The 14,974-nt window shown below is 44.3% G+C and overlaps 1 protein-coding gene across 4 annotated transcripts in view; it reads right to left on the bottom strand.

Moving 5' to 3' along the window:
• LOC130122742 (equilibrative nucleoside transporter 1-like) overlaps positions 1 to 13,591 on the bottom strand; it is a 41,944-nt gene extending 28,353 nt beyond the window's left edge. Inside the window, exons 1-4 of one of the 4 annotated variants that reach the window (XM_056291747.1) lie at positions 13,352 to 13,591; positions 10,594 to 10,935; positions 382 to 457; positions 54 to 135 (exon numbers count right to left, since the gene is read on the bottom strand). In XM_056291747.1, coding sequence (XP_056147722.1) covers positions 54 to 135; positions 382 to 410 — 111 coding nt within the window. In that variant the 5' untranslated portion in view covers positions 411 to 457; positions 10,594 to 10,935; positions 13,352 to 13,591. Of the gene's footprint in view, positions 1 to 53; positions 136 to 381; positions 458 to 1,044; positions 1,074 to 2,790; positions 2,905 to 10,593; positions 10,936 to 13,351 lie in introns of those variants that run through there. The other 3 variants (XM_056291745.1, XM_056291744.1, XM_056291746.1) reach the window with 3 other exon arrangements.
• Between the last annotated feature and the right edge of the window lie 1,383 nt (positions 13,592 to 14,974).

Here is a 14,974-nt window from a genome sequence, read left to right as displayed (position 1 = left end):
CAGTCTTTATCTGCAATCATCGCTTTTAAATAATATGGCTAATAAAGCATTACCATTGTTGCCGTCATGAAGAAATTCCATGGCAAAAGGGTTCCCAGACCAAGTATGAAGAAAATGATCCACACTGCATTGTATCTGGAAAAATGACAAAATATGTTCACCCAAAAGTGCATCTGAGGTCACTCAACTTGTTTTATCACATTTTATCTCATTTATTTGTGTATAAAAATTAAAAACAATAACAACATGAACCAGTAATGTATAAAAGTATAAAAATGTAGCGAAAGAAAGCAAGAAAGAATTAGCAGACAGTCAAGTGAGACACTTTTCCCGGAATGAGTGAAACACTATAGCTTTCCCTTTCTAAGCAATTTCTCTTACTTGTCACGAGGTGCATTGACGGCCGTCATGGTTCCTGTGAGACAACTCCTGCTGAGTGTTGAATCAGGATTTTGGTCTGAAAAAACAACAGAAACAGAATACAGTTTCAGTACAAATACTGTGTGATAACTCCCCTGTGAATTTACTTGGGAGTAGCACTTTCAGTGCAGGGTGTCTGAAAAAGGAAAAAAAAAAAGTCTTCTCCCTGTGTTTTCTGTCATTTTCCAACAGAATTGAGGTGGAAAGGTGACAAATGACCACTATAACAAAGAAGGAACTATCAAATTCAAAAGGCCAGAGAACATTTGCCAACACCACCAGAAAATCTATACAGCTGCTTCAGCAACTTGACTTCCTCACATTCCTTTACCTAAGGCAAACAAAACAAGGAAATCTAACTGATAAAAATTGCACCAGGCAGCAAAATAAACTTAGTAGTTTGCTAGTTAAGTTGTAAACTATCCTGTGGAATCACAAAACAACCTTCAAGACCCTGTCAACAAAAATGCATTTTTATCCATGCACACTAAAAAACCTTCTTTAAAAATAACGTTAACATAAAATATAACGAAAAAAGACCAATGTGGTGTGAGCATCGCCAACCCCTCACATTTTACAGAAAAGTACATTTTAAGACTTGACTTTTATTCTTTCTAAACTTACTTGGAGTAGAGTTTAGGTAGACTCCCACAAATCCTACGTCCCCCTATGAGGTCAGACTGCTCAAGGATCTGTCCATGGTTCATCTTATGACTTGCAAGGAAATGGTGACTTTCCAGCCCAGTTCCTACAAGACCTGCCTCTCTTTACATTTCAAGGACCACCCCTCCCTTGGCTTCCTAATCCTCCACCCTTTACTCGTCTCCATTTTACATCATTTTACATTTGGCTTTTAGATTGCCCAGAGAATCTTTTAAATAATAGAGCGTGTATTAATTCCTAAACCAACTGTAAAAAAGTGCCAGTCAGAATAAACTGCCCTGATACATGGATACATGAATAGAAATGGGGGGGAAAAATGGGAAAAGGTAACCTAGACATCAGAGGTGAGAGTGGCAAACTGCTTTTGAAAACTCTGATTTCTCCTGCCACCGTCTTTCCACTTAACTCAATCCTATTCAAGTTTAAGACTGGACATCATCTTTCATGCTTTTCTAGCCCCCTGCCTGATTTGTCTGTCAGTCTGATTCAGTATACATCTCACCCTCCATTTCCTTCATCTTCTTCATGCTGGGGCTGGGCAATAATTCAATATCATTTATTGTCTATCACCGGTATTGCATAATGTTCCATCCATCCATTATCCAAACCGCTTATCCTGCTCAGGGTCGCAGGGATGCTGGAACCTATCCCAGCAGTCATTGGCGGCAGACCAACTTTTTTAATTTTTTTAAAATTTGGATATTGTCATATATATTGATACACAATTTTGTTGTCTAGATCAATGAGAAAGAATCTATCACCTAAATGTTTCTTATCTTGTCTTATCTTACTTCTTCCGTCTTATCCCACATTTTCCTCACCTCAGTTCATTCTGCCCTCAGCCGACAACCTTTGCTTCTCCTCTCCTGCTCCTCTTTTTCTCAATTGCTCCTTCCTCATTTCTGAGAGAAGACATGTGCTCAGATAGTTGAGTGACACCTTCCTCAAACAAAAAAGCTTTTCCTTTGGATACTCTCTCTGTTGAAAACAAACAACGACCTCTGTCCTACACACAGATCAATATACACCTGGCATTTTGGCATCCAAACCGGGCCAGACAGCACACGAAGTTCAGTTTATCTCAGGGCATAGATGATGGAATTGTTTTTCCAACAAAAGATAGATGCAATACAATCATTACCATATGTTGTCTGAGTTTATAAGACGTCAACCAAGTGTCAGTTATTTACCCCAAATGCTTTTAGCTCGAATTGTCAGCCCTTTATGGGCTATTCTTTCCATGTAGGATTGGTCAAAAATGTATCCTGGGTAAACATGAAGAAACATGGACTTATCTACACAAAGAAGGAAAAATCAACGCAGCCTGTTGTGAATGAATGTGAGATAACGTGGATCCAATCTACACCAGATAACAGAGTCAGAGTAGGGGGACAGTCAGACAAGATTGTGAGAAAATTCATGAGTCACACGACCACAGCGTGATGCAGACTTCACCGTTTTACTGCAGAGCTAACTCAGATAAGGCAATTACTGCATATTACCAATGGGTGGATTGTTATCATACCAGTTCTTACAGAAAGGGTTCACATCTCGGACACTTAACTGTCGTTCTTGCCCCAGAGCAACTTAGAATAAGAGTAGCCAAGAACTTTTGTTTATCTAGAATTGTCTTCAGCATACTTTCGACTTTAGAAACACATAGGGGCAGGAAAATTCCCACTGGCTAGCCAGCTTTTAAATACTCACTTGACACAAAGATCATTTAGTGATATCCCTTCAGGGAAACACTTGTTAGCCCCTCCTTATCTTGGAAACAAGAAAAGCCAGCTCATGCAGCATCCTTGGAACATGTAGAGATTCATCCCTTGCCTGGGGATACATAAAATAAACTGGATGAGGTATCCACCCGTCATTTTCCCTGGGGCGATTACCTCATTTAACACCCTTGATCAAACTGCCAACAACTCCTCAAATGCTTTGAAGCGTCTGACTGGCCCTAAAATACTTCTAATTTATGTAAAACTAAACAAACTTAGACTTGTGTATCAATTAAAATACCCTCTTATCTTGTTCTTATCTTTCTCACCCTTGACTCTATTTTTTTTTTTAACCCCTCACTTTGGCTGATCTGGCGTAATTTATCAAAAGCTGCAAACTAATCCAAAACAGCATGATGTTATTTTGGGAAAAAGGAATCACAAATGCTGACACACACTCTCTCACAGTCACACATAGCAGCTAACCACTTCGCGGTCTTTAGTGTAGGCCACTATAATCCATAGTGTAGTCTATCATATGTGTGGATGGATGTGTGTGGATGAAGAGGATGTAGGTAAATGTGTGGATGAAGAGGATGTAGAGTGGAAAGATGGTTGGTCCAGATGACATGGAGATGTTTAGGAGAAATGGCAGTACAGTTTTTTTTGTTCCCCCCCTTTTCTCCCCAATCGTATTCAGCCAATTACACCACTCTTCCGAGCCGTCCCAATCTCTGCTCCACCACCTCTGCCGATCCGGGGAGGGCTGCAGACTACCACACGCCTCCTCCGATACATGTGGAGTCACCAGCCGATTCTTTTCACCTGACAGTGAGGCGTTTCACCAGGGGGATGTAGCGCGTGGGAAGATCACGCTATTCCCCCCAGTTCCCCCTCCCCCCCGAACAGGCGCCCCGACCAACCAGAGAAGGTGCTAGTGCAGCAACCAGGACACATACTCACATCTGGCTTCCCACCTGCAGACACAGCCAATTGTGTCTGTAGGAACACCCGACAAAGCCTGAGGTAACACGGGGATTCAAACCGGCGATCCCCGTGTTGGTAGGCAAGGAATAGACCGCCATGCCACCTGGATGCCCAGCAGTACAGTTTTTAACTAGATTGTTTAACACAATCTTGGAAAGTGAGAGGATGAACAAGGAGTGGAGAAGAAGTGTACTGGTACCGATATTCAAGAATAAGGGTGATGTGCAGAGCTGTAGCAACTACAGAGATAAAATGTTGATCAGCCACAGCATGAAGATATGGGACAGAGTTAGGTTAAGAGGAGAGGTGATGATTAGCGAGCAGCAGTATAGTTTCATGACAGGAAAGTACACTACAGATGCGATGTTTGCTTTCAGAGTGTTGATGGAGAAGTATAGAGAAGGTCAGAAGCAGTTACATTGTGTCTTTGTGGATTTAGAGAAAGCATATGACAGGGTGCCGAGAGAGGAGGTGTGGTATTGTATGAGGAAGTCAGAAGTTGCAGAAAAGTATGTAGGAGTCGTGCAGGATATGGATGACGGCAGTGTGACAGTGATGAGGTGTGTGGTAGGAATGACAGATGGGTTCAAGGTGGAGGTGGGAGTACATCAAGGATCAGCTCTGAGCCCTTTCCTGTTTGCACTGGTGATGGACAGGTTGACAGACGAGATCAGGCAGGAGTCTCCATGGACTATGGTGTTTGCAGATGACATTGTGATCTGTAGCGAGAGTAGGGTGCAGGTTGAGGAGAGCCTGGAGAGGTGAAGGTATGCACTGAAGAGAAGAGGAATTAAAGTCAGTAGGAGCAAGACGGAATACATATGCGTGAACAAGAAGGAGGACAGCAGAATGGTGAGGATGCAAGGAGTAGAGGTGGCAAAGGTGGATGAGTTTAAATACTTGGTGTCAACTCTTCAAAGTAATAGGGCATGCGGAGCAGTAAAGGTGAAGAAAAGAGTGTAGGCAGTGTAGAGTGGGTGGAGAAGAGTGTCCGGAGTGATTTGCAACAGAAGGGTACCGGAAAGAGTGAAAGGGACAGGACAGGAGGCGGCGCTGGAGGCAGCAGAGTTGAAGATGCTAAGATTTTCGTTGGGAGTGACAAAAATGGGCTGGCTTAGAAATGAGTATATTTGAGGACAGCTCAGACTGGATGGTCTGAAGACAAAGCAGGAGGCAAGATTGAGATGGTTTGGACATATGCGGAGGAGAGATGCTGGGTATATTGGGAGAAGGATGCTGAAGATGAAGCTGCCAGGCAAGAGGAAAAGAGGAAGGATGTGGTAAGGGAGGGTATGCAGATGAGTGGCAGAGGAAGATGCAGAGAACAGGAAGAGATGGAAACGGATGATCCGCTGTGGCGACCCCTAACGGGAGCAGCCAATAAAGGAAGAATAATAATTCTATACTATAGGGCAAAGCTGCGGCTTTTCCTCAGTCAATCACACTTTAATTGTTTTGCCTCTTAATGGCAGCATGGCTCAGGAGGTAGAGCAGGTCATCTAGTAATCAGAGGGTCACTGGTTCGATCCCCAGCACCTCCAGAGAGCATGTCGAAGTGTCCTTGAGCAAGACATTGAACCCCTGACTGCTCCTGATGAGCAAGTTGGCACCTCGCACGGTAACATCCACCATTAGTGTACAAATGTGTGTGTGGATGGGTGAATGTGAGGCATATATTGTAAAGTGCATTGAGTGGTCGGTAGACTAGAAAAGCACTATATTAATGCAGTCCATTTACCATTTATCTTAATTTGGGATCCATCATAATTTTATCATATTTTGGTGGTGGCTAAAATGAGCAATTTTTGGCTATCAGGCAATACAATCCTAATGTCTAAAAACATAAAACACATAGTTTTATACACAGGCGCAGTGAGTCAGCACTGGGGTCAAACGCAAGGTCAAAGCGGTCAGGCGTAGCATAACATTACGTCAGTAGCAAATGAAAGAAGTGAAAGCAGGCAGTTTTAAAATTACCAGCAAAAGTGAAGTGCACTGCACAGTTGAAGCTAAATGACACGATTACTAGGAGACCACCAAGCTACAGAAGAGGACTCATAATAGCAAGGCCAAGATAGTGATGGACTAGCCTACTTAAAAAAAAACATTTGCTGTGGGAGCACCACAGCATATGAAAACATAATTGGTGACAGCGCACCAGCACATTGACAACATTACTCATGTTTGGACATAGGCCTTAAACAAAACACAAGTGTGTAGGTTGATTATTAATCAAATAAATAATAAATAAGTTCTACTTACATCACAGACACACTCTCGGGGCTTTTTGCTGTACGAAGTCTTGACACTTCACCAACTGGCTAATTCTTCCTAAATTTATTTCTGATTTTTCCCCTTTTCAGGGGCCAATCGATCCCTATTTTAGTTCAAACACGCCCCCTCGTACTGCATCTCTCCGGCCGAAGGAGACGCCTCGCCACTTCCGTGACAAGGCGAATCCAGGCCGAACCACTGCTTCTTCCGGCACACGCAGAGGCGCGCTCATGTGACGAACACAAGCCGACTCCGCCCCCCTCCCGATGCATCATCGAGTCCGGCCATAGTCGGATCTGACGAGACCGGGGCGCGAACCCCGGTCCCCGGCGGGCAACTGCATCGACACAAAGCCGATGCTTAGACCGCTACACCACCGCGGACCCCACCAGCTAGCTAGTTCTTCCGTATGGATTTTGCTACACAGTAGTACACATGTCCATAATTACACACGGGCACGCTTTGCACGTTTTTGTTTAGCAAACCAATAGACTGGAGTCGAGCGTGCGGGGCCTAAACATGCGTGCGGGACCTAAACACGCAAACACACACCCGACTGTGCTCTATACTTTTTTCCCCATCCTTTTAGTAGTAGTCATTTTGTAGGTTTACTAAATGTCCGCTGAGAATCATAAATCCAAAGCAAAACTTTGACACACTTTTGCATTTTGAAATAAATGGGGAAATTTTTTTTTCTGCCAAACATTTTCATTTTGGAACAACCCTTAATTCAATCATAGACAACAAATCCTTCAACACGCTAGAAAGAAAATCATCTCAATGTTGGCAGGGGAAAAAATAAGAAAAGAAATGAACAAGTTTATGGGTAAGGGGCAGAGAGAATGGGTGATACGATGGAGTCTGGAATACAGTAGTTGCATAATTAAAAACTTTTACATTAAAACAGGGGCCCATATCAACTTGATCACGGGACTAAATCCTAATGGAAGTGGACAACAGGACAATGTTCCCATCTGACTAGCATACCTCTGTAACAGCATAACCTACATTCCCCATACCGGAACATACAGGGAGCGATGCGGGTCACATGTTGACGTGAAGAGGGAACAACCAGATTCCTTCAGGTCATGTCCCAGAAGCTCACAAAGCCGTGCGTCAATAGGAGTCTCATTGGTTACAAATGCCGTTTTCTCTTACCTCTTAGCCTAAAATACCACTTGTAGGATATTTTTCAGAGGATATTGATAGTTTACTCTAAATGCACTGGAAGGAAATGTTGGGGTGCCAATGACCATGCATGTCATGCATGTCAGGCTAAATTACGTGCGCTTGGAATCAGAGTAGACCGCAGAAAACAGGCTACGTTCAACCGCAATACTGTTTAATGATACTAAAAAATATGTTCCAGTAGGTTTTATCACGCACCAAAGAAATAATGCAACTTCCTAAAGTTACAAATGTAAGTTTTAAAAACAAGTCTACATAATAGGATATGTCACCTCTACCTCACTAACTAATTCTAGTGGCAATGTGCTGCAAGCTGCAAAAATGGTTTTGCCAACATCTCTGGTGACACTTGTGTGTGACCACTACACGCTCCCAGGGCTATGCAGCACTGTGGTGTGAGAACCTTCCCCGGCCACCAAACAAACAAAAGGTTGAATCAGGGGTTGCATTCACTGAGAAGATTTCATCACTAACTGAATTAATAGCGTTGATGGATAACCCCAAATGCCATTCGTCATTTTGATGGAACCAGCACAAGAAGTTGACTTTGTTGGCTTTTTGAGAAAATTTACTTATTGTTGTCAATTATGGTGCAGATACAGCAGAGCAAATATCACACAATGAAATTAACACAAATGGGAAGTGACTATTGTCGTTTTGCTAAACATACCCAATGTGGAAGACTGTGAAGATGGCCACTAGCATCTAATTATGTATTTAATGTTGTTTAGATGCCCACATGAGGTTCCCCTGTATGAACAAATTCTTTTTAATTAATCTTTCCATAACTTTCCATAACTGTGCTAAGCACAGCCCTAGTAAGGCCTGCTGTGGTGTCGGCATTAACCATCACAATCCACACACCCATACAAAACAAAGGCAAAATACATTGGTAAACATGAAAATAAACATGGCAGGTAAAAATAGACTGACAACTTTTACAACCCCATGAGTTACTGTCAAGGACCATGGCTAATTACAGCAAAGCCCCAGGGTTGAGCTTAGGTTTTCACTGTTAACATTATAGGATTTGTTGTAAAACATCTTTTGAAAGTTTGTTCTGCCATAACGGCATGTTTTACAACAATTTTGCCACTTCTTCAAACATACCCTCCTGCTTCTCACACACTTGCCGCTTATGTAAAACATTATTTTCTGCATAATTTTTCACAGGAAAAGTCATACTTGACAGTAAGTATTAAAATGAGCAACTACAAAAGCGTTCATGATTTACTTATTTGTGGATTAGCTATTGTCTTAAATACATCAGCGATAGAAAGTATCATAAAGAACACCTTCAGGATTGTGGCTTTCAGTGAACACTGATGATTGAAATGGCACTACTTTGACATTTGTAACTGGCCAGCTAGCCAGTTGCCACAGAAAAATAGCCTAATAAATGAAGAAAAAAAAATATTGCACTTGCGCAATTTAATGTGCAATCACTGTAAACTACATACACAACCGAGATAAGGATAGTGTTGCAGCAATGAACAAACGCCACACAGGATGAGGCTTCCTGAGGTTTGTAGTCCTTGAAATTACCCCATCCAGGGAGGACAGCCACAGCGTACTGTACACAACAACAAGTGGGAGAGTTTCCCCCCCATATGGTCAAAGCAAAAGCCCAGCTGTACAGAGGCCAGGTTACACTCCAGGGGGGCAGAGGAGCCACACACACAAACACCAAGCTCGGGTGCAGAAGAACACATCGCACACCGGAGGTTCATCTTAATTGCATTGTCTTATGACTTATTTCTGTCTGTCCACCATCTCACACTATGTCGCGCACACACAAACACATGAAAGAGTTAATCTCGTGTGTCTGTGTATATTACGTGTTAAAGCGTCGGCGCTCCCGTCAGACTCGGCTTCACGACAGAATGATTCCTGGATGCACAGGTCCTGCCACATTAAGCACCAGCTAAAGTAGAGCTACAGGTCACTGTGCAACCTGAAATTAAGTATTGGCCTGTGTCAGCTATGTACCCTCCAGCTGCCATTGCATCGTCAAACTCAAATGGCACGCTGGTTTACAACAACACAGCCTGATCTTTTAAGATCACGTCTGTGTCTCACAGCCACGTTTCCCTGTGTCTTTCCTGGAATGACACATATGCAAAGTTCAGAGTGCACAACAGTCTCTGGTGAGAATGTCCAAGGATACATTACAGCATTGTGGTGCATTGACTCAAGCGGTTTCCACAGCACACAGTGTAACTAACGTCCGAATCCTCCAGCAAGCATCAGTTCCGCTGACCTGGCCCCAAATCCAGCCAAGGAGACTGGAGCAGAATTTCAAAACAATGTCCACAGCTGCAGCAACAGACTGGCTGTGAAAGAGTGGGGGGACCACAGGAATAGACCAATCTAAAAACACAGATGTAATACTAGTTTGATTACATAATCTGGCAAATCTAAAAATAAATAGAGACAAGGGCATGCAAAACAAGTTAAGTGTAGGCCTAGACTTCTCTAAAAACCAACTTTTTGAAAAAAAAAATTGAAAGAACAGGCTAAATTTAATGCTTAGGGGTCTCCTTGCCATTTCTCACAGAGGAGATTTCTGACTTAATAACAAAAAAAACAAAAAAGGATACTGGAAAGACAACATTATTAAACTGTTAAACAGACGAGTAGCCTACAACAATATACATGGAAAAGGGGAAAGGGAAGTCAGGTTGATTAGCCACTGGGTTGTTAAGCTTAAGCAGCAGTAGCCAAGCTTGTAAAATGAGAACAGAAGATAGGATGTCTGCTCTGGGGCTGGCAGGAGGGGTCTCTCTCTCTCTCTCTCTCTCACACACACACACACACACACACACACACACACACACACTCTCTCTCTCTCTCTCTCTCTCTCTCTCTCACACACACACACACACACACACACACACACACACACACTCTCTCTCTCTCTCTCTCTCTCTCACACACACACACACACTGTCTCTCTCTCTCTCTCTCTCTTGCTCTCTCATTGGGCAAGACAAGCGGTACCAACTTTTCATAAGGCATCCTTCTGACAGAAGAGGGTAAATGGAGATTCAAATACTCTTGAGTGCCCCCACTTTCACAGACGTCAGGACAGCTTTAAACGCAAGCTGCCAGGTTACCTGCAGCCACACTGTCTCAGCCCTGGTCTTGTTTCAATATTATCTTACCATCCTAATTAAATCTAACCATTTGGTAGCACGGTGATGAATATAAGATGACTGCCAGAGGGGTCTGGTGAGTTGTTGTTGTTTTAGGGGGGGTTGGAGGCATTGTAAATGCCAGTTATGGAAACAGAAAGAAAACATTCACAATACAAAGCGTCGTTCCGTTCCGGTCTGTTGCCTACCAACACGGGGATCTCTGGTTCGAATCTCCGTGTTTAGTTGGGCGTCTCTACAGACACAACTGGCTGTGTCTGCAGGTGGGAAGCTGGATGTGGGTGTGTCTTGGTCGCTGCACTAGCGTCTCCTCTGGTCGGTCGGGGTGCATGTTCGGGGGGGGGGGCAGTGTGATTCTCCCTGATGTCCCCCTGACGAAACTCCTCACTGTCAGGTGAAAAGAAGCGGCTGGCGACTCCACATGTATCAGTGGAGGCATGTGGTAGTCTGCAACCCTCCCCTGGATCGGCACAGGGGGTGGAGGAACGACCGGGACGGCTCGGAAGAGTGGGGTAATTGGCCAAGTACAACTGGGGACAAAAAAGGGGAAAAAAATCCACACAAAAAAAAAGTACATAGAAAATAAACGTTTACCAAGAAAACCGAGTATAAATGTATGTTGCTTAAAAGTCAAAAGTGAGTTGATTAAATGTTATTCTGTTATCGCCAATCATTACAGACCCCTGACCTTGAATAAAATCAGATGCAGGCCTTTGAGTGATAAATCTGAGAACCCCTGGAAACTGACAAAGCGGGATTATTCTGAAGGACTGAATCCGCCCCCAAAATAAACAAACTCAAACTTTTTTTCATTTGACATTGTGAATAGGGAGAGGCGCTAGGTTAACAACTTTTCAGACGTCTCATCCTGTACAGGTTCAGGAGTGAATAGAAAATGGGCCGGGTTTCTCTCCAAAGGAATGCAAATGTGGTCATTGTGTACGCTGAAATATGAAATGAAATATGTGCCAATTTATCATCATTTGTTGCTTAGCCTTGAAACTATCTAATGTGTTGATATTAATACTAAATATGTAAATGCAAAGAGAAACCGGTCTGTGAGTGTGAGTAAACCAGCGAATGATAGGCTGAGAGATAGTACTCAGATAACCCTATTAAAAATCATGTGACGAGCACACTGAAAAATGCATGGAAGAACAGAAAAGAAAAAATAAAGGGGAGGGGGGGCAGACAAACAAAAGCATTGATATCCTTGATGAGACGAAGGAGTGTATGGGTAATCAAATCCGATTGTCTTCCCTAGCTACTTCCCTGTATTCAAAACCGTTTCCCGCCACTCAGAGAGCAGGAACAAAGCCTGACCCGCAGCCCCCGGCTGCTCTGGGCCTTTTGTAAGGGGGCCCTGGATAAATGGCTGACTGATGCACAGATAGCGGCGTCCCCGTCACCCATTCACTCACATATCAGGACACGCCGTTTAATATCCTCACTTTGACTACAGCCCAAGCAAACCAGCCAAACTCTGAGCTATACTAGCTGGGGGTCGCCACTTTGAATTTGGCACGCTGGCAGGGTGGCCGGCTTGAGTCCGCTTTCTCTGTGCAAGTGGCTGCCAATAAACTTGACTGTGTTTCAATTTGGACACCGCAAGACTCTTGTAAACAGCTGGCCAAGGTTAGTTGAGCATAGTAACGGGCAAGCAACAGGACACCCCCCCCCTCCCGTTTTAAAGCAGAGGTTGGTTTGCATTAATTCACTTGCTGCTGCAGTTTTATCAGCAGTTACGTGGAAAAGAAAGACACCATTCAGATGCACTTTCCCCCCTTGTTTTTCTTTTTTACTTTTCCACTTGTTGGGCAGATGTCTAGTTGAGTCTCCCATATTACACGTGTGACATGTCATTTCCCCTGCCAGGAAACACACTACCCACTCAAAGCTAGGCAGTTGATCTACATAAAACAACAGGTGTAGTTTTGAGAAAACCCCCTAGCTATGAGCTACTACATATTTTTTTCCATAAATAACCCCCCCCCCCATCAGAGGGGTAGAAAGGAAAGCCCTTCCCTTTGAGTCATCATGACTAAAAACCAAACTACCACGTGATCCCCCCCCCCACAGCGCCACCATCACCACCATCACCACCACACAGCCGTTACGGTGCGGCACATTTAATTTGCCAGTCCGAGTCGGTTACGTCAAATGGCGACCACACATGTATGGCAAGACGACAGTCACGCCATGTGATTTATCGCCTGTCAACTTTGATCAACTTGCCGAAGTCCGATGAGCAAGCATGAGAGGTGAACACTGTGGCGTTTGTAAAGATGATCTACTAACGCACAGCAACGCCGCAAACACGTGTCCCCAGATTCAAACCGCCCAAACACAAAGGTGAGGGACAACTTCAGCTCACGTATCGGGAAACATCGCCATCCCTTTGTGATCAACAGATAAAACCCAATATCGGCACGCTTTCGTGTGCATTAAAAACCCCGGCTTCTGGTTTCTAGCTACAGCAAACGTCTCCGGGACCTGCCAAGTCTGTAGTCCTGGAGGAGACAACGTGGTGCAGATACGACCCAGTCCAACCCGGTCCCCTGGGCAGACCACGCTACGGAGTTGGCGCTAAATTCTAATTTCGCGAGTCCGACGAACGCTTACGTCCCGCCACGAGCCCGGAGAAGCTCCCCGGTCCGGGAATAAATACTAACACTTCTATCCAGAGGACAAACAGAAACCAAACTCTCACACTCGAAACAGACTACACTAGTTTAGTGCTTCTTCTATCAGGAAAACCCCCAAGTCGAAGGAAAATAAAGAGTTCGGAGGCGACGACAGAAGCCTCTGCCAGTCGGCGACGTCGCCAAATACTTAAGACGAATGACGTAAAAATGAATAAAACACACGAAAATGAGACACCGCTTATCCGACGTGCGGGCGCGTGGAGATGAAAATAACCCCCGGAACGTGCTGAACTTCGCCTACCTTGGCGTCCACCAGAGGCTCCGTCCGGCACCGACGAAGTCCCCACTGGCTATGTGAGCCAGCAGACAGCCAGAGAGGCACGGGGCTAAACCAGTCTGCCCTCGGAGCTGTGACGTGGAGCAGGAGGCGTCGTGACAATGGTTTGGGACGAGTCAAAGGGGAATACCTTTGATTTATCAGACGCCTTTGTCCAAAGCAATTTACAAGAGAGTGCATTCAGCGGCCATGTTCAAGTGCTCCCAGCTGGCATCACAGCGCACCCAATAGTAATCATGTCATGGCAGCACTGCAGTAGTTGTGACATCTGCTAAACAGTAATCATATCACAGTTGTGTTATACCAAGTAGTGGTAATACATTCGCTGAACAGTAATCATAACATTGTAGTAATATGAAGTAGTAGTAGATCTGCTAAGTAGTCATCATGTTATAGTAGTAATACATGAAGCAGTGGTACAGCACACCTGCTAATAGGGATCATATTGTAGCGAATTCGGGGGGCAACGCAACCACAGGAACTGCCGCGGCCGGGACGCGAAACCGTATCGCAGGAGGCATCGCTAACCGCTCGACTACAGGGTCAGACCCCCGAGCCAGCGGCCAGCGTGTCTTCTTATCCATGCACGTTACAATATCATAGTAGTAATATGAAACAGTAGTGGTCCTTCTGCTAATTAGTAATCATATCACAGCAGCACTATCTGAAGCATTAGTAGCTGTGTATCTACTAAATGGTAATCATATCATAGTAGTAATATGACGTAGTGGTAGTACATCTGCTTTTTAGTAATCGTTTCATAGTAGTAGTATATGAAGTAGTAGTATCACAGAAAGTTGAATCAGTTCATCTGGAGACAACGTGACCTCTTCTGTCTAAAGTCAAGTCAATTTTATTTGTATAGCCCAATATCACAAATTACAATTTTGCCTCTGTGGGCTGTACAGCAACACAACGTCCTGTCCCGTCGCAGCGGTCTCTGTCAGTAAATGTTGTGTCCAGATGAACTGATTCAACTTTCTGGGATCTGGACACAACGTTTATTGAGAGAGAACTGTTTCACCACTCATCTAAGTGACCTCTTCAGGCTTATCTGACTGCAGGTATCCTGACTCTTATAAACAACACAGTGGCATAACGACCGAAAACAACGATTGGTTTCACATGCAGATTGCCGTGACCATTAACTAGAATTACAATGGCAATGTGTGCTAATCACAGGGGATTTGGGAACGGTTGCAATCACAGCATTGTAAGATTGCAACAGATGTACTTTCAGCCCCCCCCCCTTGGTGATTGGCTAGGTACAACTGGGGAGGGGAAAAAAGGGGGGGACAATTCAAAACGGCCACTGTCCAGCCATCCATCCATCCACCCGCTTATCCTGCTCTCAGGGTCGCGAGGATGCTGTAGCCTATCCCAGCAGGCATTGGGCGGCAGGCGGGAAGACACCATGGACAGGCCGCCAGGCCGAAAATTAAATAAATAAAATTAACTACATACATGAAAGGGAGGGGAGTCCTAGGGGGTTCTCTGCAAGTTCGAGTTCTTCTATCAAGTCAAGAGAGATGCTCCATAGCATCCTTTGTCTCCGGATGTTGCGTTGTTGTACAGCCCACTCAGGCA

This window comes from Lampris incognitus, chromosome 13, assembly GCF_029633865.1.
Source record: "Lampris incognitus isolate fLamInc1 chromosome 13, fLamInc1.hap2, whole genome shotgun sequence".
Lineage (NCBI taxonomy): Eukaryota > Metazoa > Chordata > Actinopteri > Lampriformes > Lampridae > Lampris > Lampris incognitus.
This window is presented reverse-complemented; position numbering and strand designations above follow the sequence as displayed.